Source organism: Thamnophis sirtalis, unplaced genomic scaffold, assembly GCF_051295495.1.
Source record: "Thamnophis sirtalis isolate CommonGarterSnake01/CBP01778 unplaced genomic scaffold, rThaSir2_p1.2 scaffold_2, whole genome shotgun sequence".
In the NCBI taxonomy this organism is placed as follows: Eukaryota; Metazoa; Chordata; class Lepidosauria; order Squamata; family Natricidae; genus Thamnophis; species Thamnophis sirtalis.
In genome coordinates, this window is record NW_028261382.1 from 71,643,561 (window position 1) to 71,670,859 (window position 27,299).

Consider the following 27,299-nt stretch of genomic DNA (forward strand, 5'->3'; position numbering starts at 1 on the left):
TTAACAACTGTGGCAGGAAAGGTTGTAAAATGGGGCCGAACTCATTCGACCACTATTTCACATACCAGCAGAAATTTTGGGATCGCTTGTGGTCATGAGTTGAGAACCCCTTGTACCTACGTTCAGTGCTATTTGCATTAATTCCTTTTATGGCATGCAGTATTATGCAAAGCATAAAAATGTAGTCAGGCATAGCGAGAGGAAGAAATGAAAGGCTTGAATTAAAAAAAGAAAAGAAATCTAGCTCAATCTTGTTTAGATCAATTATAACTTTCCATATTATTCCATATTATTCGAACTTTCACAGCTTCCTCCACAGCCAATCATGGCTCCTTAAAGTTGGCTTTTGTTTTATGCCTGTCAAATTTGAGATGCCCACAGAGATGCCAGGCAGGTCTTGGCAAAGCAGCTCAGGAGCCGAGAAGATGCATGGTACAAATCCGTCTTAAGACCAGGGCCAATGACCCCCGAGTGGCCCAGGATTAGCAGTGGCCCCAGCACCGGCAGAGACGCAGCCCACCATCCTGGGAACTTCTCTGCCCCCTCAAAAGTCCGTATCCTGTTTGGGTGGGTTGCTCCCCTCTCTCTGCAACCCAAGCCTTGTGCCCCTTTGAGCATCTCTGGCAGTGTTAGGGGTCTCCTTGCATGGAGTTCCTCAAATGGTCCTTTGTCTTAGTTCCAAAGTTGGGGGATGCTTCCTCCTCCCTCCCCTTTCACACACACACACACCCAGCTCCTGTTGCCATGTGCTATTCTTCCCCTCCATCCTGATGCTCTCAGGAGTCTCCAGCGCTTCCTTAACCTGCCCTCCCCCGCCTCTCAGGTCTGGTATTTGCAGCCCCTCCCCCCTCCCTCCCCTCTTTCACTCCACCCAAGAGCGTTTGATGCCATGTGATTTCCTTCCCCTCCATCCCCGATGCTCTCGGGAGTCCCCAGTACTTCCTTGCCCCCCTCTCTCCGCCTTCCCCCCACCCGGGGGAGAACTAGCATTTGCAGCCCCCTCCCTCTCTTCCCCCTCCCTCCCCTCTTTCACCCCCCCCCAGGAGTCCCTGATGCCATGTGCTTCCCTTCCCCTCTATCCCGATGACCTCAGGAGTCCCCACCTCTTCCTTACTCCCCCTCTTCTCCCCCTCCCACCCGGGGCTGGCACTTGCAGCCCGCTCCCTCTCCCTCCCTCCCTCCCTGGCTGCCACCCCCGCGCCGGGCGGAGAAGCCGAGCTCTGCTCTCTTCTGCAGGTGCTGAAGCATCCCGCTCGCCCAGTTGGGCTTCAGCTGCCGCCGCAGCATCCAATCCTCCATCCCTCCATCCAGGCAGCCGCGGCGGAGGAAAGCCGGCCAGCCCGGAGGCGGCTGCTGCGGGGACGCAGCCGGTGGCACCTGGGCAGAAGCGATGGCTGGGCTGCAGCGCTGGGGCAGAGGCTCCCTCCTCTTCCTCTCCTTGTTGGGCCTGCTCGGCTGCTGGGGGCCGGTGGCCTCTCGCCGAGCCCCCCGGCCGCCCCCCTGCCCCCCCAGCTGCTCCTGCACCCGCGACACGGCTTTCTGCGTGGACTCCAAGGCAGTGCCAAAGAACCTGGCACGGGACGTCATCTCTCTGTGAGTGGCAAAACGGAGCCCCCTTGCTGGGGTGGGGAGAATTGAGGGAGGTGGGAGAGGTTGCGGGTGGGAGTGGGGAAGGAGACCCATTTGTCTGAAATGGTGGTGTGGGGTCTCCTGCTTAGTGGTGGTGGTGGTGGTGGCAGGTCTTAGAGGACCTCCAAAGTCCCCTTTCCCAACTCTGTGCTGCTCTTCTGTTGTGTTCTTCTCTGTTGTGTTCTTCTGTGTGTATTTTCAGCACCGCAAACAACTTTTTGGGAGCCAGGGGGGAGAGAAACTTGGCGAGAGGAGGAGGGCTGGGGTGCGGGGTGTTAAAGAGAGAGGATGGGGAGGAGGTGAGCAGGCAGGAGCAGAACAAAGGAGGTGAAACCCCCTTTTCCCAACATTTCAGGGGAGGGGGAAAAGGCATGGATTGGGTGGTGGGCTCCATATCTAGAAGGCTGGTGAGGGGCACGGAGAGGATATATATCACATACACCCTGTGGCTTTGATTCTTGAGAAGTGTGTGTGTGGAGGGCGGGGGGGGGGGAACTTCCTCTCCATCCTTGTGGGGGGGAACCAGAGCATCTTCTTCCCCAGGCTGGTCCCTCCTGCTCCGGATGCAGCACTGAAAAGCATCTTTGCCCCAGGAGGTGATGCTAAAGTTCTCCACTCTGGTGGAAGGGAGCAGAATGTGGGTGGGCGACCCATCCTCTAAGGGGTACTTCAGACCCTTCCCCTCCAGCAGTCGAGGGGGATCAGGGCTTCTCAGCCTCCCCTTTGAGGGAGAAAGAGACCCCCCCCCAAAAAAAAAGCCTAGGGAGGGATGCCTGCCCACTTCTCAGAGTGACTGAACTGGTTGCTGTTGTGAAGGTGTGGTAGAAAAACATGAGTCACTTGTTTTTGTTTTGGCCAGTTGCTTTTGTCACAGCCAACCTTCCCTCTGACCCCTCCTCTTGTGCGTGTGCTTCTTGTGGATCTGCCTTTGGGTCTGAAAGAGAGGAGGATGGGATGGATACATATCTTGGATCCCAGAAAGAGGAACAGAAGAGAATAATAAGAGTGGGAAGGGATGGTGGAGATCCTCCAGTCCAACCCCCCATCTGGGGCGCATATACAGCATCATGGTTCTCCCATCCAAGCCATCTCTGCCCTGAAGATAGAAACTTCTTATCAAGCTGATAATCCAAAGAACAGCTGTGCTCACACAACACCGTTAGCAAGTCAATGTATGTTTCAGTGGCTAAGAAAGTTCACTATGTGGTTGTATAAATGCGTGTGTGTGTGTGTGTGTGTGTGTGTGTGTGTGTGTGTTCCCTCATAGTGTGCAAAGACAGCCTATGTGGTTACTTTGTGACTCAGTGGAAATCCCAACAAGGAGAAAATTAGATCAGCCTATAAGGTCTTGGGTGGGGGCTTGTCCAGGATAATAACTTCTTTTTTTTATATAAAAAAGTTTTTTAAATTTTTAATCCCATGCATACATTTGCAGGTATGCATTCTCATAGTTATTATTCACCTTGTGTATTAATACTTTTGAACATTGATTTGTCCATATAAAAATTAAAAAATATAATTGGGATTGCTTTACTTACCATCCCATACACCTATTTTATTTTGCCACAACCCTACTTTTTTCTCCCTCCCTCTCTTCTTCTCTACTTTCTTCTTTCCTCCTCTCCTTTCCCTTTTCTTCTTCCCCTTCCTCTCCCCAACTCATCTCCTCTTCTTCCCCTTCATGTCCTCTCTTCCTACTCTTCCTACCCTTCCCTATCTCAGGATGATAAGTTTTGAAGGGTATGATAATTAGTTGTCAATTTGTGGATATAGTTTGAAATATTATAAGTTGAGTGACTGGATGGGTGGCAGAGTTGACTAATGTTCCAAAAGGAAGGTCTGTGAACATTAAGGAGAGATAATATATGTGGTCTCCTATATAGTGACATGATAGCAGTCTTCCAATGTTTGAGGGGCTGCCACCAGAAGTTGTGGGTGCTCCATCATCAGAGGTTTTAAAGAAGAGATTGGACAATCACTTATCTGAAATGGGATGGAGTTTCCTGCTCAAGCAGGGAGGGGATTAGAAGACCCCCAAGGTCCCTTCCAATTCTGTTGTTCTGTATCTTCACACTGTAGAAGGACCTGGAGTAGGAGAGGCTGAAAAACAAATACAAGTAAAAAGGAAGACATTCTGTTGGAATGTTTGGGGAAACATACTAAGGGTTACAACTCTAGAGAACAGAATGACTACCAAATAATGGGGGGTGAATGGGTGGGCTCGCCTTGGAGGACTCATTTCAGCAGAAGCTGGATGGTGACATGTCGTAGTTGCAGCTTCCTTCTCTAATGGTTTGCTTTAGTGGGCTGGAACAGATGACCTTCAAGGTTGTTTTTCCCCCAGTGCTTTAAATCTGCAATTCTGTAGGAAGTTGCTAAAACTTCAGTGCTGCCAAGACACCATTTCTGCAGTGCTGCACAATGCAAATCCTTAGGTGAGATGGGCAGTATAGAAATGAATACAATTTTGATTGCATTTTGTTGGGGGTAGGTTGCCATTATGTTCAGATTGGGACCTCTGTCCATGTGCTTTCCAACACCCTTCTCTCCAGCCAAGTGTCATCACAGATGCTTGACTTCCATCAGTCTCAAGTAGCAATAATCAAAGCTATCCAGAAAACACCATCTTGCATAATTCAATATATCCCTGTTTTCTTCAGTTTGGGGCCTGGTGCAAAGGGGTTTCAGGAATCTCTCACTATTCATGAATCAGGCATGTACTACCATATGTGGTGGTTGTGCCAAAAAACACAAATATTGGTGGAAAATTCAAAGGTGGCTGATAGAGATAACGGAAAAGGAAATAGAATTCAAACCAGAACTATTTCTCTTGGGAATCATAAATGATAAATATAACAAGGAGGTAATTGACTTAATAATACATACTATTATGGCAGCAAGAATGGTCTTTGCCCAAAACTGGAAAAAAGAGAGAAATTCCACAAGAAAAGAAAGTAATTAGGAAAATTCTAATTTGTGCTGAAATTGATAAATTGACGTGGGAATTGGAGAACAAAGACAAATCAGAATATTTTAAGATCTGGGATAAATTTTATCGATGGTTGGAACAAAAAAGGAAAGACCCCAAATAAGCAACAACTAAGATTTACAGAATGGAGATTAGAATTATGTATGAAACCATAACAGTGAAGATGTATAAGACAAGATCAAAGCAACAAGGAGGGAAATACGATATCCTTATATTTGTAAATACCGAATAGACCAACTTTATATTCTAGTATGGAATATAACATTGCCAGGACGGTTACACTGGGTCCAATGTTTTAATGTGTGTTTAATAAAAAAACAACAGGAACCTATCAATATTCAGAAGGCTAAACGCCTTCGGGCATTTCGTCCCTCTTAATGGCCAACATTGCGGCAGCCCCTCCAGCCAAACCTAACCCCACCCGCCGGAAATGGTTGGGATGCGAGACAACACCTGTGGGCCAACATTGATTTGCTAAAGTGCTCTGGGGGCTCCTTGCCAAGCAACGTTCATGAATCACAATGGGACAGAACGCATTCAAGGCGTCCTCTCCACCTCGGGGGTGTCCGACTGTTGCAGTTCCTTAGCTGCAGGACAGAGAGGAGAGCCAGCTCAGAGGGTAGGGGAGGAACCCCGGAAGGCTTGGGGTGGGGTGTCCACAGGGGGTGCTCAAAAGAATCAAGGGGATGGCTTTAGTGAGAACAACAGAGTTTGGAAGGGATCTGGGAGGTCTTCTAGTCCAAACCCTTGCTCAAACAGGGGTCCTCAAACTTTTTAAACAGGGAGCCAATTCACGGTCCCTCTGACTGTTGGGGGGGCAGAACGGCTGGATGGGTGAGGCTGGGTGGGCATGTGACGGGGGGGGGGGGGAATGGCTAGATCATGTGACTAGGTGGGCGTGGTCAATTTAACAGTCCATTTAACAATGCAACTTTAATTTGTTTTGCTCCTGGAGGCGTTTTCTTTGCTTTTGTTTACATGCTGCTCTTTTGGTTGCCTTTTCTTTTCACTGGGTGGTTTTTTTCAGTTGTTTAGGAGTCTAGTGGTCAATTTCAGGAAACTCAGTTTTATAGCAATTCTTTCCTCTCTCTTTCTGTCTCCCTCTGTATCTATCTTCTGGAGGCAGGGGAGATGAAAAACTGGCTGTTTTTTTGTATTTCTATCTTTTAATCATTTTCCGGTTTTGTAGTTGTTTTTTAATTTGTAGGCTGTAGCAAATAAATAATAGGAAATAAGTGCAAAATGAAGGTTGTTACACATAGAATATATAGAATGTGAATGCAAGAGTAGGAGAGAGGGGAGGAAAGGGAAGAAGAGGGGAAGAGCAGAGGAGAGGAAAGGGAAGGAGAGAAGGGAAAGGAGAGGAGGAAGGAAGGAAGGAGAGAAGAAAGGAGGGAAGGAAGAAGGGAAGGAAGAAGGAGAGAAGAAAGGAGGGAAAGGAAGGAGGAAGTGAAGGAGGGAAGAAAGAAGGGAGGGAAGCAAGGAGGGAAGGAAGGAGAGAAGGAGAGAAGAAAGGAGGGAAGGAAGGAGGGAATGAAGGAGAGAAGAAAGGAGGGAAGAAAGGAGGGAAGGAAGAAAGGAGAGAAGGAGAGAAGAAAGGAGGGAAGGAAGGAGGGAAGGAAGGAGAGAAGGAGAGAAGAAAGGAGGGAAGGAAGGGGGAAGGAAGGAGGGAAGGACAAAAGAAAGGAGGGAAGGAAGGAAGGAGAAGTAGGATTGTTGTAAAATAAGATGGGTGTATGGGATGGTAAGAAAGCAATCTCAATTATATCGTCAATTGTAGGGGAGAAAAATTGTTATAAATACATATTATTAACAACATATCCTGAGATTATATAATTGTGAATGTATATATGAGAAATAAAAAATTTATTAAAAAAAGAATATATAGAATGTTATATATAGAATGAAGAAAAAACATGTATGAAATAATATAAATGAACATATATATAAAGTTATAGCTATACAAGACTTATATGTACAGATAAAAAAAATCACAAAAGATATGTAAAAGAAGTGTAATGTGTTGCAAAGATGTGAAGTTTGCATAAACAAAATAAAAAGTAAAAAAAAAATTAAAAAAATTAAAATGGGCTGTTTTTGCCAGTTTTTTGGCCTTCTGGGGGTAACTGCGCACCCCATTTTTCAGCTCCTTCACCTCCAGAATGCCTCGGCAGCCCAAAATTGTTGGCCTTACCTTTCAGTTCCAGTCCGCGGGGCTTGCGAAGGTAAGTCCTGATTACAGTAAGCCGTAATTTGAGGACCCCTGTCCTATACCATTTCAGACCAAATGGCTGGGACAGTGTGATTGATGTTGGGTGTCCATTTTGACTTATTTGACCCTACTCCGAAGGTAGTCCAAGAGGCTTCCTATAGACGGTTGGGAGGGGGCACTTCTGCGTTCTCTAAGACTCTGAGGGAGGCGTCCATATGCAGGCAGGTGACAGGCACCTGTGTTGTGACATCATGCAAATGACTCCACAAATCACACAAATGTCACCAGCGTAATTTCTCATGGCAACTCTCCTGAACTTCATGGCGTATTCTGGGAACAATGCAGGATTCAGTTCTTGGATTTTTTAGCGCTATATTGATATGAATTATTATTTAATTTATTTAAATATTTTGAAATATGATTTTAAAAATTATTTTGAAATATTATTTATGTACATACCTTGAAATATTACTATTATTGAATGTTCACTTCTTATTGATTTAAATATTATTTAAATGTTACAAAATATTGACATTGTTTTTTTTATACCACTAAATAATGCTTTAATAAGAAATATTATTAAGCTAATTAATTTGTTATTTATTTCAACATAAATATATAGGAAATTAATAAATGTTCAGTACTATTAAGTGTTAAATATTTTAAATTGAAAAGTTAGCACTCCAGAGTAGCCAAATTCAGTGACGTGCTGCCATCTAGCTGGCCAACATTCTGTACATTTGATAGCTACAAAGTTTTTTGGGGGAAACATTGACCAAGACATTGATAGATCTTGATAGGCTTGCTGTGGATACCGGTGGGTATTCTGACCCAGCTCCCCGAACACAACAAACCCTCTGTAGTTAAATCAATGATTCCTTTATTTAGGAGTGAGTGCCGACAGCCCTGGCAAAAAGTTTCTCTCTCACTGCAGGCTAAAAGTCCAGCCGGCCAGAAGATGAATAGTTGTCTGCCACATCTGTTCATCTCCTCCCCCTGTCTTTTATCCCCAGAGGTAGGGTGGGGTTTTGCTAGCAGCAATGGCTCTTCTGTCCCAAGGACCGGCCCATAGATTTCCACTGCTCTCCTCTCCTCTGCCTTCTGCACAGCCATGCGTCAGGCACTGGGCCCAGCTGTTCCTCCTCTTCCTCATCAGCCATCTTCAGATCTGGGGGCTGTTGACTCTCCATCTGAGGACTGACGGGCAGCCCAGGCTCCGCCTCTGGCTCTCTCTCTGACAGCTCCTTTCCTCTCTTCCCCCTTGGAACTCCCAGGTTGCCTTGATGCTGACCCTGACTCCCACGCCTCTTCCTCTTCCTCTGATTTGACTGCTGGAGGGGCTGGCAGCTGACAGGCCACAACAGTGGGCTTCGGACCCCATGACTGCAGGCAGCCCAGGCATCCTCTACAACGACTCCTCGTTGATTTCTCTCCCCCTCCTCTTTTGCAGGACCCTGATCAATGCAGGCTTCAGCGAGTTGAAGGAAGCGGCCTTCGCACATCTTCCGTCCCTGCAGTTCCTGTACGTCTATCTGCCCAACGGTTGTCTGAAGAGGGGGAACAGGGGCCTGGGTGGTCAGTTCAGACCCCCCCCCACAAAGCGCGTGGCCAGGGGAATGCCTGCCTAGGGGTATTTGGCCACGGGAATTTCTCGGGAGCTGGCAGGAAGGCAGAGGTCCCATGCTTTTCATAGCATGGTCCACACATCTTCCTATCTGGTGCTACGGCATTTGGGGGCCTGGGTTTCTCCACCTTGGCAACTCTCCAAAGGGTGGACTTCAGCTCCCAGAATTTCCCAGAATTTGGGAGCTGCCAAGGTTGAATGATGCTCTCCAAGGAGTAAGTAGAACTTTGGTGGTTTCTAGGACTAGATGTGTGGAGTGGGGTGGGAAACCATCACTCTCTTCCTTTTGGTTTGGGGGGGTCCCTTTGAGGCAAGAGTTGGCAGAGCCCTTTTTCCAAGAAGGAGGGCCCTTTCCCCAAATTTCATGAAGCCCACCCCTCCCCCCATCTCCTTTTTGAAGGAGGACAAGGAGCCTAGAATCAGAAAAGTGGATTTGAGAGAGGTGGAATGGAAGAATGTGTCAGGGTTCCAAGAAATACCCCCAACGAAAGAAAACTCCAAGGCTTGAATTTCCTCAAAGTTCCACTTTATTAGAGATGTCACGTTGGCACATCTGGGAAAACCCAAATCTGAAACCTTCCAGGTTTTCCCGCCCAGTTGAAAATTCAGGACCCTGCCCCCACACCCACAAGTCCATCACAGAGGCCTCTGCAGCCTCTGAAAACTGTGTGGAAGCATGTCCTGTTCTCACATTGTTTCCGTAGCCTCTGAAAATGGTGTGAGAACAGGACGTGTTTTGGGGAATGGTTGTTGCTGGGTTTGAGTGAATATGGGTGTGTCACCCAAAATGTTGGGGTGTGTTACCCTTGACATCTATACAGCATGTTCGCCGTTACTGTCTTAGCCCTATTTCAATTAAGTTCCCCGTTGCAAAAGGGGCACTTGGGCTGTTGATTGACGGATTTGTTAACGTGAATTCATGTCTCCTCTTAAGTTTGTGAAATACTTTGATCGATTCGTTGGTTGATTAATTGATCGTAGTTTTCCATTCATTCCTCTTGCAGGCAGTGCATGGGTTTTAACACGGCTTTGAATATTTGGATCAGAAAAACTGATTTTTCTTGCAATCTCATATGAATATGCAGAAATTTCAAACAGGGAGCAGAGGATTAATGGGGTGGGGGGAATCCCCAGGTCTCCAACAAATGGCAGATCCCCCACACTTAAGTTCTTATATTTCATTTATAATTTTAAGCTGATTAAATTATTAAAACCTTCATTTATAAGGTCTAAGAGCAGAGGCAGGGTTCCTACCAGTTCGGAGTGCTACGGCCGAGTAGGTAGTAATTCGGCCTGCCACACCCCCAAACTGGTTCTATCGGGAGCAGCACCATCTTGATTTTCAGTGCAATGCAATGTTTTCCCCTTTTCTAACGTGTGCATGCACATACCTTTTAAGGTGGAAATGCGCACCTGCACGGAGCACAAAATCTTTTGCGCACCGAACTGGCAGTAATGCTGGAAGCAACCCACCTCTGTCTAACAGTTCTACCTTTGCAGCAGTCAATTTTAAGTTCTGAAGTTTTGCATCTAATGTTTTTACAGTCCTGGAGAAGATGCAGCCATTCTCCGTCTCCGTTGGAGTGGGGGAGGGGGCTGATTCGGATGACGTGGCACCCTTAACCTCCAGATTTTTCCTTCATGCTACACTGTGCGTCTCTTAACAATTCTCCACGAAGCGGCTATGAGAGTTCACACCAAGCATCTCTTGTGCCCTGGTTCAGATAACGTTTGCATATGCCTGAGTTGCTAAGTGGGTCATTTGATTCTGGAAGGAGCCTAGAATAGGGTAGAGAGAAAAAGGGATACTGCGGTACTAAAGAACGACAGAAAAGGGGTTTGAAAAAGTCAAGATGGCAGTAGAAGGAAACAACAGAAGCCTCACTCCTTTTAATGTGTCGCAGTGACATGTGTGCTATAAATATCATTGTACTGAAATAACATACTGTGTTGTATTAAAACAGAGCCTTCTCTTCAACTCTCTCTCTCTCTCTCTCATCTATATCTATTTTCCATCTATCATTTATCCATCCATTATCTAACCATCATCTATCCACTCACCACCCACCCATCTATCTAATCTGTCAATTTATCTTCTATATATCATCTATCCATCCATCCATTATCTATCTTTCTATATCTATCTATCTATCTATCTATCTATCTATCTATCTATCTATCTATCTATCTATCTATCTATCTATCTATCTATCTATCTATCTATCTACCTACCTACCCACCCACCTACCTACCATCTACCTACCTACCTACCTACCTATCATCTATCTATCTATCTATCTATCTATCTATCTATCTATCTATCTATCTATCTATCTATCTATCTACCTTCTACCTATCATCTATGCATCTTTCCATCCACCCATCCATTATCTATCTTTCTATCTTTTTATTTATTTATATCTATCTATCTATCTATCTATCTATCTATCTATCTATCTACCTACCTACCCACCCACCTACCTACCATCTACCTACCTACCTACCTACCTATCATCTATCTATCTATCTATCTATCTATCTATCTATCTATCTATCTATCTATCTATCTATCTATCTATCTATCTACCTTCTACCTATCATCTATGCATCTTTCCATCCACCCATCCATTATCTATCTTTCTATCTTTTTATTTATTTATATCTATCTATCTATCTATCTATCTATCTATCTACCTTCCTTCCTTCCTTCCTTCCTTCCTTCCTTCCTTCTACCTATCATCTATGCATCTTTCCATCCATCCATTATCTATCTCTTTCTATCTTTCTATCTTTCTATCAATCATCTATCTACCTTCTACCTATCATCTATGCATCTTTCCATCCATCCATCCATCCATCCATCCATCCATCCATCCATCCTTGGTGTTAATTTAGCAAAGCCAGTTCATAGATAATTGTATCGGTATATTTTTCATGACTAAAAAAGTCATGTGAAATACAACTGCATGATCCAAGCCCCATCCCTTTTAAGGTTTAACCCAATGTACATAAAAAAGAGGGGTGCTTTGATCATGAAATCGGGGCCACTGTCATCACTTTTGGGACACCCCCTCCATCCAACAGCCTGATATCTTAAAAGGCCAGTTATGAGTTACGTAATCCCAGCTAAGTGTAAAAATTGAACTGAACTGAAATAAAAATGCAAGAGTTAAAACAACCTGCAGCGCTATTTGGGAAATCTTGAACAAAATGTGGGCAGGCTCTTTTGCCTGCCTTGGCTTGTCCCCAGTTTTAACACTTGCTTCTTTCTTTGTTCCTTCTTGCAGGTTGCTGAATTCCAACAAATTTTCCTTGATCAGAGACAACACGTTCACCGGCCTTTCTCACCTGCAATACCTGTATGGAATATTAGCAGACTTTCTCTGGTCCTTAGTCAGAGTGTGGGGTGACCTGGGCCTTTTTTTGTGGGGGGGGGGAGGGGAAACGACATGCAGGGTTAAAATATGAATGTCTTGGCTGGAGAAGTAGGGAAGAATTACAGGAAGAATCTGGAACAGGCATAAAATCCTTTTACCTTCACTACTGGTTTGGAACTGGGAACACACGCACGGCACTTCTGCGCATGCACAAAACCTGTGCATGGTACAGAGTGTCCGTGATGATATCTGGGTGTGGGAGGGCAGAGCCTCCTGCCGCCACTGCCACCGGTTCGCCCGAACTGGGACAAACCGGCCGAATGCCCCCTCTGATCTGTAGTCACCTACTGACATACTGAAAGAGGCTTAGCATCCTTGGATCTGGCACCGTTTCTCTCCCTTCTTCAAGGACAGCACCTAGTTCAGTGATGGCAAACCTTTTTGGCACCGAGTGCCCAAACCGGAACGTGCGTGCATGCATGCGCATGTGTGCATGCCCAAGCACCGGAAACCTGAAGACCAGTTGGCCAGCGCATGCATGTCTGTTTTTTGGCCATCTTTAGCTGTTCTGAGAGGGGTTTTCAGGCTTTTGAGGGGCTTTTCAGGCGAAAAATGACCCTGAAAACGGTCCAAAAATACCCGGAAAATGGCCTGAAAAATAGCCTGAAAACCATCCAAAACCAGCCTGTTTTGGGGGCATTTTTCAGGCTGTTTTCTAGCCCTCTGGCACCCATGAAGATCAGCTGGCTGGCAGAAACCAGAAGAGCAGCTGGCGACAGTGCATGTGCCCATGCGAGGGTTCTATCTCCCACCTCTGGCACACATGCCATAGGTTCACAATCACAGACCTAGTTCTTCCTCTTCATCATAACTACAGGGGGACACTTCCCCCTCAGCATGGGAAGCTCCTTCCTCTGGCATAGGCTGTCTCACTTCTGCCTGTAGCAAGATCAACCCTGTTAATAATCTTCTACAGACAGAGACACGGGTGGCATTTTCTGCTCCAGGGCTGGTTGCAGGACACCTGCATTGAGGTACCAATCAAATCCCACGCTGGATCTTTGCCATGAAGCAAAACCCAGCCACCACATTTCTCCCAGGAGTGTCGACTCTGGGCTTCAATATCCCTGCAGGGGCATCTGCTCACTCTTTATTTTAGCCCAGGTGTCATAGAAAAGGGAGACTCCAGAACAGTGGTAGGTTACTAACCGGTTTACTACCGGTCCACTGAGATGGCGTGCGTCGCTGTGTATATCTGCGCATGCACAGAAATATGCCGGCCATGGTAGCAAAGACTGGGGAACCGGTTTGGGGGCGTGGCAGGCCTGGGTCGCTGCCAGATCCAGCAACCCAGGCCACCATACCACTACCGGTTCAGCCGACCAGTCCGAACCCACCACTGTTCCAGAGGTAGTATTCAGCAGGTTCTGACCAGTTCTAGAGAACTGGTAGCAAAATTTTTGAGTAGTTCAGAGAACCGGTAAATATCACCTCTTGCTGGCCCCGCCCCCATCTATTCTCTGCCTTCCGTGTCCCAGCTATGGGTGGCACCTTCAAAGATGGAAAGGATGGAAGTGAGGGACTGTGTTTGACGGACATCTGGGTCTTCTTTGGAAAAACCTAAATGAAGGGAAAAGGGATTTGTTGTCAGAGGAAAGTGGGGCGGGAGGGGGTGATGGAGAAAATGTAGTGGGACCTTATCAGAATATGTCCTTGCCATCTTGTTTTTTGTTTACCCAGGTTCATCGAGAACAATGACATCCAGTCTCTGTCAAAAAATGCCTTTCGTGGGCTTAAGTCCCTGACACATCTGTGAGTTTTGAATTGCACAAATGCACACAGCTCATTTCACGCATATCTGGCTAAAGTATCTTTAGAATAGAATAAGCTGGAAGGGACCTTGGAGGTCTTCTAGTCCAACCCCTTGCTCAAGCAGGAGAACCTATACCATCTCAGACAAGTGACTGTCCAGTCTCTTCTTGAAAACCTCCAGTGATGGAGCACCCACACCTTCTGGTGGCAAAGAGTTCCACTGGTTAATTGTCCTCAGTGTTAGACACTTTCTCCTTATTTCTAGGTTTGGATGTCTCCTTGATCAGTTTCCATCCGTTTGCTTCTGGTGCTTTGGAAAATAATTTGACCCCCTCTTCTTTGGGGCAGCCCTTTAAATACTGGAAGTTTGTTATCATCTCACTAATTCTTCTTTTCTTTAGACTGGACAAACCCAAATCTTGCAATCATTCTTCATATATTTTTGTCTCCAGGCCTTTTATCATTTTAGTTGTTCTTCCCTGCACTTTTTCCAAAGTCTCAACATCATTTTTGTAATGTGGGGACCAAAACTGGATGCAGGATTCCAGGAGTAGAGTTACTAAGGCTTTACAAAGCGGTACTAATACTTCACGTGATTTTGGCTCTTGTCCTCTGTTTATACAACCAAGGATTGTATTAGGTTTTTTTGGCTTTTCCTGCACACTGATGGCTCAGTGATTGTCCACTAGGACTCTAAGGTCCATCTCAAAGTTGTTGTTTTTGAGCCAGGTTTCACCTAATCTGTCCTTGTACCTTTGGTTTTCCCTGCCCAGGTATAAAACTTTGCTTTTCTCCACATTAAATTTCATATTGTTGGATATGGCCCATGGTTCAAGATCTTTTTGGATCCTGAGCTTGTCTTCTGGGGTGTTGTCTATTCCTGCTAGCTTAGTGTCATCTGCATATTTGACAAGTTCCCTTTTATTCCCCTCATCACAGTCATTTATGAAGATATTGAAGAGTATTGGGCCTAAGACAGAACCTTGTGGTACTCCACCGCTTCCTTCTTTTCATGTAGACAAAGTACCATTAAGGCCTACTTGCTGAGTATGGTTTGTTAGCCAGTTACAAATCCATCTGGTGGTGATGCTGTCTATTCCACATTTTGGAATAGCCGGTTGTGGTCTGCTTTATTAAACACCTTGCTGAAGTCTAAATATACCATGTCCACAACATTTCGCTGGTCTACAAATTTAGTCACTTTAGACAAAGAATGAAATAAGATTGGTTTGGCATGATATGTTTTTAACAAACCCATGCTGGCTAATAGTTCTAACTTTACTTCAGAGGTGGTATTCAGCAAGTTCTGACCCATTCTGGAGAACTGGTAGCGGAAATTTTGAGTAGTTTGGAGAACTGATAAATGCCACTGCTGACTGGCCCCGCCCCCATCTATTCCCTGCCTCCCGAGGCCCAGCTGATTGGGAGGGAATGGAGATTTTGCAGTATACTTCCACCAGGAGTCAGGAGGGAATGGAGATTTTGCAATATCCTTAGATCAGATGTCCCAATTTTGGTGGGACAGTCACAATTTTTAATAATTTGTCCCGTGTCCCGCGGCATGTTCAAAAAATCCTGATTTTCCAAAAGAAAGAAAATTTTAAAAAGGACGCCGTTAAAAAAATGTTTTTATTTCTCTGAAGTGTCGTTCCCAATGTGGCTTGTAGAGGCAGTGGTTTCCCTTCCTCCCCTCCTGCGCGCTCTGACGCGGGCCGTTTTTCTGCAGGGAGAGCGACAGCTTTCCGCCAGCGGCAGCGCAGTGAGGAGGCAGGTGGGGATCCGGTTGGGAGAGGCTGGTGATGGGGGTGGCTTTTGAAAGGGTTGGGGGGCATTGGGGGAAGGCAATCGGTGGAAGGCTGCTTTGCAACTGCCAGTGAAATCCCATCCCCCCTGCTCTTGCCTTTCCTTCTGCTTGCTCCATCCCAGCGGAGGCTGAGCCCGCCTCTTATTTGGACCTCCTGCATCCCTCCCCCAAACAGAGCACCCCATTTCAAGCAACGAGGGGCACCAAACAGGGCAGGGTTGCAAACACCCCCCTCCTCCCAAGGCTGTAGGCGAAAGCTGCTCTCCAGCATCTCTCCCTGCCCTGCTTTCCTGGAGCCATTTCTGTGGAGGTCCTTTTTGGCTTTAACACGAAGCCTTGAGGGGGGAACAGGGTGCGCCCAGGCACCTGTCTCGGACTCTGCCCCTGAATCAGGAATGCTGGAGAAACGGGCGGGGATCGCTGGCTTTTTAAATCAACTTTTTGGAAGGAGGATGGGAGGACGGATGGGGAGAGTACTAAAGGCATCCCTGCTGAAATCACTTTTTTAAAAAGCCATTTTTTAAAAAATCCCACTTTTAAGGCAGTGAGCAGATCTAATGCTCCTTCCGACTCCCCACAACAGAGAAGGGGAGGGGGAAAGAAAGTTAGGGAAGGAAGGAAAGAAGGAAGGAAAGGAAAGAAAGAGGGAAGGAAAGAAGGAAGGAAGGAAAAGAAGGAAGAAAAGGAGGAAGGAAGGAAGGAAGGAAGGAAGGAAAGGAGGAAGGAAGGAAAGAAGGGGAAAAAGGAGTGACTGGCTTCATTTCTTCCAAGCAGGTTTTCATGCCTAAAATGGGACTAGAAACTCCAGATTTCTTGTCTGGTGCCTGAACCACTACTAGGCAAACTGGCTCTCTTATCCACATTTGATCCACTGTGACCAAATATCTTCCAAATCATGCCAGGAAAGCAGCTCAGCACAGCTGCATTGAGCAACAGGAATTATTTTTACGGCTGTGTAGTTTCACCTTTTGCAAAACTAGCAGATTAAACAGCAAACTCGCCACAAGATTGCAAGTAACTTCTAAAACTTCTCCTCAAATAGCAGTTATCTGAAAACTACCCAGTGAGCAGAATTGGGTGTTGATATTACTGTATCTCTGTATAAAGCCATGAATTTGTTATAGAAGGTCATAGACAAATAGCTGTCCTTTGGGGTCATTACAGGTGTCTGGAATAGAAGAACATGGGTGTTTTCTGATACGGAAGCATTTGGTACAAAATAGAGTGCAACATTGGCTAATAAACAATAGCGCCAAACTTAGTTTTAAATTCATACGTTTAAATTCATTGCTATTTTCACATACTATGTGAAGGAGACAGTTTTTATATTCCAACACTTCAGGATACAGTGTTAAGCTTATTGCATTGGGAGATTTTGTACAACATTTGCTTAAAATATTTAAGAAAAAAATGGTTGGATATTTTGTTGTTTAGAATGCAACGCAAGCACACTTCAATTTTAAGGGACTGGGATTATTTCCATATACTGTACAGCTAGACCTCGATTTACAACCACAATTGACCCTAAAATTTCCATTGCGAAGCAAGATGGTTCCTCATTTCATGACCTTTCTTTCCACAGTTGTTAAGTGAGTCACTGCAATTGTTAAGTGAACCATGCAGTCATTAAGCAAGTTTGGCTTTTCCTGGTCATTTTGCTTGTTGGAAACCAGCTGGGAAAGTAACAAATGGTGATTGCATAATCCTGGATACTGCAACTATCATGAACACATGCCAGGTGCCAAGCAAATTTTGATCATGTGGTCATGAGGATGGTGCAGTGGTCATAAAGGAGAAAAACAGTCACAAATCAGAAGAGCAACAAAGATGATTAGGAGACTGGAGGCCAAAACATATGAGGAACTGTTTCTGGAACTAGATATGTCTAGTTTAATGAAAAGAAGGACTAGGAGAGACATGATAGCAATGTTCCAATATCTCAGGGGTTGCCACAAAGAAGAGGGAGTCAAACTATTCTCCAAGGCACGTGAGGGTAGAACAAGAAGCAATGGGTGGAAACTAATCAAGGAGAGAAGTTGTGAATGTTCCAACACTGGAAGTTTTTAAAAAGATGTTGGATAACCATTTTTCTGAAATGGTGTAGGGTTTCCTTCCTAAGGAGGGGGTTAGACTAGAAGATCTCCAAGGTGCCTTCCAACTCTGTTATTCTATTCTAACATATACTGTTTTAAAGAAGCACAGAGGGAGCAATCCTCCAGGCTTTAGTGACTATCACTAAGTGTTGTAGCTTATGATTCTTGATGAATGTATTCTATTTTATTTTTCTTTATGTACACTGAGAGCATATTCATCAAAGACAAATTCCTTGAGTGTTTATGAGTTTAGCTTCTCTCTCTTGAAAATCACCTCCCAAAGACCTATTAGATCCCACAGACTAGGCCTCCTCCGAATTCCATCTACCAGCCAATGCCGACTGGCGACCACCCGGAGAAGGGCCTTCTCTGTGGCTGCTCCGGCCCTCTGGAACGATCTCTCTGTGGAGATTCGGACCCTCACCACCCTTCAGGCTTTCCGTAAAGCCATTAAGATCTGGCTGTTCCAGCAGGCCTGGGGCTGCTGAGTTCCATCCCCACTCGAATTGGTGTGCTTGTTGAGACCTTTTAAACTGGCTCTGTATTGTTGTCTGTTTTTGTTTTCTTTTTTTATGTATTGTTCCCTTCCCTTCCAGTTTGTGAGCCGCCCTGAGTCCCTTGGGAATAGGGCGGCATACAAGTTGAATAAAATCCAAATCCAAATCCAAAATGTAAGCTAGCATAAGGCATTATAATGCAAGCTAGCCTTAGCTTTTAAACAGTTCATTTAGTGACCAAAGTTACAATGGCATTGAAAAAAGTGACTGATAACCATTTTTCACACTTAGCGACCATTTTTCACACTTAGCGACCATTTTTCACACTTAGCGACCGTTGCAGCATACTCATGGTCATGTGATCAAAATTTTGATGTTTGGCAACAGATTCATATTTATGATGGTTTCAGTGTCCTGGGGTCATGTAATCGTCTTTTGTGACCTTTTGACAAAATATAAAAATTTTAATCAACCCCCACCACCACCATCCCACCGGTCAATGGTGTCCCTCTTTACCAATCTGAAAATATGGTCACCTTAAATATCCTTCCCGTGGAGTAGGGTGGGAATGGGGATATTGCAGTATCCTTCCCCCAGGAGTCGGGAGAGCAATAGCAGTAGACTTATATACCGCTTCATAGGCCTTTCAGGCCTCTCTAAGCGGTTTACAGAGAGTCAGCATATTGCCCCCAACAATCTGGGTCCTCATTTTACCCACCTCGGAAGGATGGAAGGCTGAGTCAACCCTGAGCCGGTGAGATTTGAACCGCTGAACTGCTGATCTAGCAGTAGCCTGCAGTGCTGCATTTAACCACTGCGCCAGGAGATTTTACAATATCTTTCTCCTGCCACAACCACCAAGCCACACCACGTCCACCAAGCCACACCATGCTACACCTTGCCCACCAAGCCCTCCAAGCTATACCCAGAGAATCAGTAGTAAAAAAAATTGAATGCCACCACTGTTTTATTCGTTTCTAGATGTTCACAAATCTGTTTTTTGATTATTTTTTCCAGTATCTTCACAGGTATTGATGTTAGGCTGATTGGTCTGTAGTTTCCTGGGTCTGTTTATATATATGTGTGTGTGTGTGTGTGTGTGTGTGTGTGTGTGTGTGTATACGTGTATACATACATACATATATACATATATACATACATGCATGCATACATACATACATATATGTATATATATATATATATATATATATATATATATATATATATGTATATATATATATGTATATATATATGTATATATGTATATATGTGTATATATATATATATATATATATATATATATATATATATATATATATATATATATATATATATATATATATATATATATATATATATATATATATATATATATATATATATATATATATATATATATATATATAAAAGGATAAGCACATTGAAGTATGTTCCAAACACATAGTTGTAGTCCTACACTGCAAGCCTACCTTTCATTGTTCAGTCTTAATTTGAGGATCATGAAATGTTTGGCATAAAATAGTTGTCCCTCCCTCTTTTCTTCCAGATCTTTGGCCAACAACAACCTGCAGACGCTGCCCAGAGATCTCCTGAAGCCTTTGGATATCCTTAGTGATCTGTAAGGTTCTCTTTTGGTTGTAAATACTATAAAAATAAGGAATAATAGTGCATGGGTGTCCATTAGATAAGCAACATGACATCATCATGCAAACTGCACAAATTACAGAATCTGCACCATTTGCAGTGATCTCACTTTTTTGTATATTCCACTGTAGCCTGGCGAATTCTTTCTGAAACTAGAAATATATGATCATTAATTTCATCACTACAATAACCCAAGATAGTTAATGGGGAGGCTTTGGATGAAACAAGCCACGGGGAATGAAAGACAAAGTTCCAAAATCAATCAATGTAAATAATGAATGGAACAGGAGAGAACATGATTTAAACACACACACCCCTACTATTTTTCCAATGAAACCACAGAGAGAATATATGTATACATATATATATGTATTTAGTGCCACAACCCCTGGTATGCCCAAATATGGGAGGAAGCAGACTGCTTCCTTTCTCTGTCTATCGGCTCGTCACAAGAGACCATCACGACAGAAAGCCATTATTTTTACTGTTGCCTTTGTTACATTTGTGTTGCATTTGGAGGAGAACCTTGTGGCTTAGTGGTTAACACAACTGCTTAATATGTAATACAGCACAGGTTCAAATCCCAGTAAGGGTATGGCTAGCTGATGAGAGCTAAATAGCTTGAAATAGATCTATACTAGTCTCCCTTTATTTATTTATTTATCAGCACAAATGCAACACATAGACACACGCACACACACACACACACACACACACACACACACACACACACATGGGTGGAGGGTATTCCAGATTTTTAAAGATATAACTTGCACACTTCCTTAGCCCATTCTGTAACAATTAAAAGTATAATAAATTGGAAGTCAGACAATGCGAGCTGAATTCCAATTTCCTCGGAGGGCACATGAGCAGGGAATAGGGGCAGAAAACACTTGAGTTCAATGGCTAGGAGTAGAGACTTTTCAGATATGTAACAGGATGCTCCAAACCTTAATTGGTGTAACGTAAAACATTCCATTAAAAAAAAAAAGGACGGTATTGGACTATGTTATGGATGGCACAAAAATTTTTGTCCTCATCTTCTGCTGATTACATTATTAGGAATCATCCTAACTTTTTTGAGGCTGTAACATTTTCCTGTTGTGCATGTGGTTCAGCTTGTACCCACTCTGCAAACAATGAAAGGTTTGTGGTTCCATACACAAGGGCAGCAAATGGGTTAATTCAGTAAAGTATGTGGTTTGAAGGCCTCACACCAGAAAGAAAGATGCTAGAACTGAATTTACATTTGTAGTTCTTCCATGAGAGAACTGACCTCCATCTCCACACTTGCTTTCCACACCTCTTTCTTTGAGGACTTCAAGGCCTTGTCATAAGAACTGAGACTGGAGGAGTTCAATGACAGTCCCCACATTTTCCATCCCCACAGAGACCTTCGGGGCAATTCTTTGACTTGTGATTGCAAGATCAAATGGCTGGTGGAATGGATGGAGAACACCAACGCAAGCATGCCTGCCATTTTCTGTGGTGGTCCTCCTCAGTACCAAGGCCAGAAGATCAGAGAGCTTCCTCTAAAGAACTTCGACTGTATCACCACAGGTAGGAATGGGTGTCTTTGCGCAACTGTCTTAAGAAACGGCATCAGAACTCATAAATTAGGTCAACGTTTGATTGATCAAATTGACATACATGTTCTCCAGGTGCTTCTGGGGCTTAGCATGAAGTTGCCTAAATTCCCTTGACAACTTCCAAACATTTGGATTTCCATGCACAGGTACAATATAGGTGGTACCTTGCTCAATATTAGTAACTGTGAGAGCGATCTTGGAGTCCTAGTGGACAACCATTTAAATAGGAGCCAGCCGTGTGTGGCAGCTGCCAAAAAAGCCAACACAGTTCTAGACTGCATAAACAGAGGGATAGAATCAAGATCACATGAAGGGTTAATACCACTTTATAATGCCTTAGTAAGGCCACACTTGGAATATGGCATTCAGTTTTGGTCACCATGATGTAGGAAAGATGTGGAGACTCTAGAAAGAGTGCAGAGACGAGCAACAAAGATGATTAGGGGACTGGAGACTAAAACATATGAAGAACGGTTGCAGGAACTGGGTATGTCTAGTTTAATAGAAAGAAGGACTAGGGGAGACACGATAGCAGTGTTCCAATATCTGTGGTTGCCACAAAAAAGAGGGAATCAAACTATTCTCCAAGCACCTGAGGGTAGAACAAGAAGCAATGGGTGGCAACTCATCAAGGAGAAAAGCAACTTAGAACTTTGGAGAAATTTCCTGACAGTGAGAACAATTAACCAGTGGAACAACTTGCCTCCAGAAGTTGTGAATGCATCAACACTGAAAGTCTTTAAGAAGATGTTGGATAGCCATTTGTCTGAAATGGTATAGGGTTTCCTGCCTAGGCAGGGGGTTGGACTAGAAGACCTCCAAGGTCCCTTCCAACTCTGCTATTGTATTGCATTGTATTGAATTGTATTTATAAAGGTTATCTAGTAAGATGAGAAGTCGCTGGTGCTAATATTTCCTATTTCCAGAAGTGTCACAGGCGTAGGGGTGGATTTATTTGTAAAATTACAAGATTTGCGTTAGTTAACTTTAAAAGTACTATTGATGTTATTTGACACATTTTCAGTGAGGCTGCAAGAATTTCTAAAAAAAGAAGATTGCATATGTAAAGGAGCTGCAGGTGCCAAAGTTCACTTTGTGATCGGCTGATACGTCAAATATAGTACATCAAGGCCAAATTGTGTTCAAATATAGGACATTATCTTATTTTGAAATTGTCATTATGTGATATCTAAAGAGGCTTTTCTGGCACTATCGTTAAAAGGCACTAACGTTTACCAAGAAAAAATATTTTTCAGTCTGAAATAATAAATAGCTTTGATGAAGTCTTTTTAAAATATTTGTTGTGTTGATTTATTGTAAAACCACATAAATTGTAACCCTTGTAATTGGGCAAAAGTCATCATATATTTATTAAGCAAAAAGGAAGGAAATGACTGCATATTAAAAATTGGCAAATGTTTTAAAAACATCTATAGCAAATGCTCCTGCATGGAGAAGATCCTTGACTGGAAAGTGTATTTTGTGGTTCTGGTATCTCGAATGTAAATTCCTCCAAGGACCCCCTAAACACGATTGTTTCCACTCTCTCCCAGATTTCGTGGTGCATCAGGTGCTGCCTTTCCAGTCTGTGTCTGCTGAGCCATTCATGTACTCCAGCGATCTCTATGTGGCTCTGGCTCAGCCAAGTTCCAGCAGCTGCACCATCCTGAAGTGGGACTACGTTGAGCGCAAACTGCGGGATTTTGACCGCATCCCTGGTAAGCCACACCTGCAGGTCAAAAGGGGACATCATTCACCCTGGTGTGCCTGGAAAGCAAACTAAAGACGAACCATTTGCAGTCTGGAATGAGAAATCTTTAAGGGACCAAGCTTACCCTGGGCTGTCAAAAAGCTATCAAAACCCTGCAGACTTCATAAAAAAATACTTTTATGGCTGCCTATCTCAACAATATTAAACAAGAAGATCACAAAAAAAAACCCATAGACATAAATGACAACCACAATGTTCTGACCCAGCTCCCCAAACATGGCAAAGTTAATTCAAAGATTCCTTTAATGGAAGTGCTGGCAGCCCCGGCAAAAAGTTTCCATCTCACCACAGGCTAACAAATCCCTCTGTCCGGAAGATGAATAGTTGTCTGCCAAATCTATTCATCACCACCCTGTGTCTTTTATCCCCAGAGGTAGGGTGGGGTTTCGCTAGCAGCGGTGGCTCTTCCATCCCAAGGTCTGGCCCATAGATTCTCATTGCTCTCCTCTCCTCTGCCTTCTGCGAGCCGCATGCCAGGCACTGGACCCAGCTGTTCCTTCTCTTCCTCATCAGCCACCTCCAAATCTGGGGGCTGTTGTCTCTCCATCTGAGGGCTGACGGATGGCCCAGGCTCCGCCTGTCTCTCTCTCTCCCTCCCCCCTCTCCCCCCCCTCTCTCTGACAGCTCCACTCGCTGTTTCCCCTCGGAGCTCTCAGAGCCCATGCCTCCTCCTCCTCCTCTGATTTTGCTACTGGATGGGGTGGCAGCTGAGAGGCCACAACACACAAGCCGCACAATGTCACAGTAACAATGCTTTTTCTCTCGTTTCTCTCTTGCAGCTCACTCTGCCGTTTACTGCAAACCAATCGTGGTAGAATCCCAGCTGTACGTTGTGGTGGCTCAGCTTTTTGGAGGCTCTTATATTTACCGCTGGGACACCAACATTGACAAGTTCATTAAGATCCAAGATATAGACAGCCAGAAGATCCGGAAGCCCAATGACATTGAGGCTTTCCAGATTGACGGCGAATGGTTCTTCGTCATTGCCGACAGCTCCAAGGCAGGCTCCACCAGCCTCTATCGCTGGAACCAGAATGGCTTCTATCCCCACCAGGACCTGCACTCATGGCATCGGGACACGGACGTGGAGTACCTAGAGGTGGATGGGAAATCCCGGCTGATCATTTCCAGCAGCTCCCAGGCCCCGATCATCTACCAGTGGAATCGCTCCCAGAAGCAGTTTGCTCACTGGGGGGACGTCGCAGAAGTGCTGGATGTCCAGATGGTCAAGCATTTCCAGATGAAGAGAGACAACTACTTATGCCTGAGCCGTTACATTGGAGACTCCAAGGTGGTCAGGTGGGAAGGGCTGCGATTCACAGAGGTGCAGACCTTGCCCTCCCGAGGCTCCATGGTAATGGAGCCTTTCAAGATCTCTCAGCAACTTTACATGGCTTTGGGGAGTGACTTCTCCTTTACCCACATCTACCTTTGGGATGAAGACAAGCAAAAATTTGTGAAGTTCCAGGAACTCTCTGTCCAAGCTCCACGGGCTTTCCAGTCCATCCCTTTGGAGGCCATGAGTGTCCTCTTAGCCCCCAGCTTCAAGGGGAACACACTGGTTTACAAGCATATTGTCGTAGACCTCAGCTTGTAGGAGGGATGAGTATTTCCTCCTCACGTTCCTCCCCAACAGGCACCACACCAGCCCTACTATTCTGCTGAAGTCCTTGCAGCATTCAGTGGCAACTGAGCAGAATCATCACTGGGACACGGCTACTGACAGTCTCTTTTTTACGTCCTATTCAACTGTTCCTTCTGTTCCTCATGAACATAAAAGATTATGAAAGGATCTTATTAGCTTGGGTGTATCTTGCCAGAGTCCTGGATTAGTTGCCCAAGCGTGAGACCACACAAGAGTTGCACATAAATTACCTATAGAGACACACACAAACTCTAATATATCCTCACAGTATATGCTATTTTCACTAGTATATCCTCATAGCTATGAAAATGACTTTGGAAGGCTTTCCTTCAAAGACTGCATGGATTGGCGTCTTAGGTAGCAATTGGTTTCCTGCAGAATAATTACAAGAGGCTTCCACATTATAATCTGAAATGGTTATGCTTTGTTTATTTGTCTTTAAGGGCAACTAAAATTGTGTTCACCAAATCATTGTCATGTTTCTTTCACCTTTGCTGCTTCTAAGGGATTGTTTTTAGGAGGCAATGGAGAACTACTTCATACAAGTCAACTTCCACTTAGTGGCTGGTTCGCTTAAAGACCAAGCTGCTAGTCCCATCTGTGATCACTAAACAAGGACAGCCAGGATAAAGCATTCCCATCTATTCGTCTCTCTGTTTTGGAGGGTGGGAGGACAGTGTTGGTACTAAGATTTAGGGTGGCCAGGTTGAGCTCCTTTTTCACCTTCCTTTTTCATTTCATGAAACTTACACAATTACCTTTCCAAATACCACCTCAGCAAGAAGGTTTTCTAAAAAGCATGTGATGGTTTGGGCTAAATTTTCCCGCCTACTTTAAAAATATTAAATGATTCTAAACAAAAGAAGTTTTGAGCTTGAATTGAAAATGGAAACCTAATAAAATCCTGTCTGTGCCTGCTCAGGAGAAAGTCCCTTTGCATATTTTTTTAAAACAAAGTCTGCTTGTTATCCAGGTCTGTTGCCTCCTTTCCATCCAAAGTGTGTACCTGCAGATGCAGGTCAAGGAAGCAAGAGGGGTGCAGCCCCCACTTCTAGGTCCAAAGGTAGATTTCTGGAGAAGAGATAGCAATTTCTCTATGGGTTTATATCTTGGATCTTATATTCCAATCAGGTATCTAAATCCTGGGGTAGGAATGTAGCTGGCTAATTTGAGGTTCACCTTTCCACCCTGACCTTACAACTACAAGTAATGAGAAAAATCCTACTCCAAAGGCAGGACGTTTTGGAAGTATCCTGGGTTTCTGCCAATACCTTTTTTTTAAAAAGTTTGGAGAACTTTGTCCTTAAACTGCTTTGTGTTTCAATCCACCTGTAAAATCTATTTTATCTAGTCTGTACTCCAGATATTGGGTAAAAGGCTTCAAAAATGATGCCAATATACTTTTTAGTTTTCCCTGAATAATGCAAGTGCATTATTATTAATACAAGTGTCTGATATTGGTGTCCAGATGGGAACAGAGGTATTGGTTCTTCTGCCACATATGCTGTCCTCATCCATCCCTTGTCACAAACTATGGGGCTATTGTGAATACGGAAGAGGTTACACAGCTGGTTCTCGTGGACCACAACATCTGCCACTTCCTTTAGCCTTTTGGGTTTCCCCATCTCAAAAGACGAGATGCAGTTGATGCTCAAAAGACATTCTAAGCAACCCTCATCTCTGTATCTGTAGCATTGGCTTTGTGAGGGCAGAGCTCAGTTGGTGCTTTGGGTGGGAAGCTTTTCATTTTTAGCTGGGTTACTTAAGGGATACACCTGTTCAGGTGACATGTTCCTGTGTGGAATGAACTGTGAGGTGGGCAGGTTGTGAATTGGCAGTGAAGAGCCTTTGCAGGGGAAGATTAATAGTGAGGACTGGTGTGGTGTGATATGGTCTCCAGCCAAATATTTCCTTTGATCAGATTTGTCAGGGAATTGCGCAGCTGGTGTCCAAATGGAGTCAGAGACATTGATACAAATTGGCAGTTTTATGTAAATAAATATATTTTCAGGAGACAAACAGAAGCATCATCAGGTAAATCAACAGAACAGGAACATCCTGAGGTAAATCACAACCACTTTAAACCCCTCCAATCCTTACATGAAGCACAAACCACCAACCATTCAGAACACACCTCCACCCAATCAGAACACAGCCAATCCAACCAGCTCAAACCCCCACTGGCAGTTAAAAGGAAGAAACTGCTGAGATCTCACATTGCTCCTGGAAGCACGAAGCCAAGCAAATAAGTCTGAAGATGACAAATGAGACTTCGTCGAAACGTCGCCAAGACACTTCCAATTTTACATGGGAGAAAACCCGAATAACCAAAGACCTAGGTAGGTAGGTAGGTAGATAGGTAGGTAGGTAGGTAGATAGATAGGCTAGATTTTTAATTCTGTTTCTTCATCACATCTAAAGTTTAGCAGGGGGAGTGACAGAACAGAATGAGGAAAAGAAAATCGCAAAGCAGGAAAACAAATATCCCGCTGAGCTGCCTTGGTGTATTTCTCTGTGGATGAGGAAGAGCCTTTGGGGTCCTTTTAAAAACCATCATCTCTTCCGTCATGGCAGGTAGGAATTGGGCCATCTCGCCCATTGAAGGAATCATTT

At 44.4% G+C, this 27,299-nt stretch overlaps 1 protein-coding gene across 1 annotated transcript; it reads left to right on the plus strand.

Annotated features, from left to right (window-relative positions):
• The first annotated feature begins 1,197 nt into the window (after positions 1-1,197).
• On the plus strand, positions 1,198-25,614 carry LGI3 (leucine rich repeat LGI family member 3). The gene is made up of 8 exons (XM_087706064.1): positions 1,198-1,593; positions 8,281-8,352; positions 11,742-11,813; positions 13,572-13,643; positions 19,584-19,655; positions 21,072-21,241; positions 22,824-22,988; positions 23,821-25,614. The coding sequence occupies exons 1-8, from the start codon at positions 1,391-1,393 to the stop codon at positions 24,636-24,638; spliced, it is 1,644 nt and encodes a 547-aa protein (XP_087562190.1). The 5' UTR covers positions 1,198-1,390; the 3' UTR covers positions 24,639-25,614.
• Positions 25,615-27,299: the final 1,685 nt, after the last annotated feature.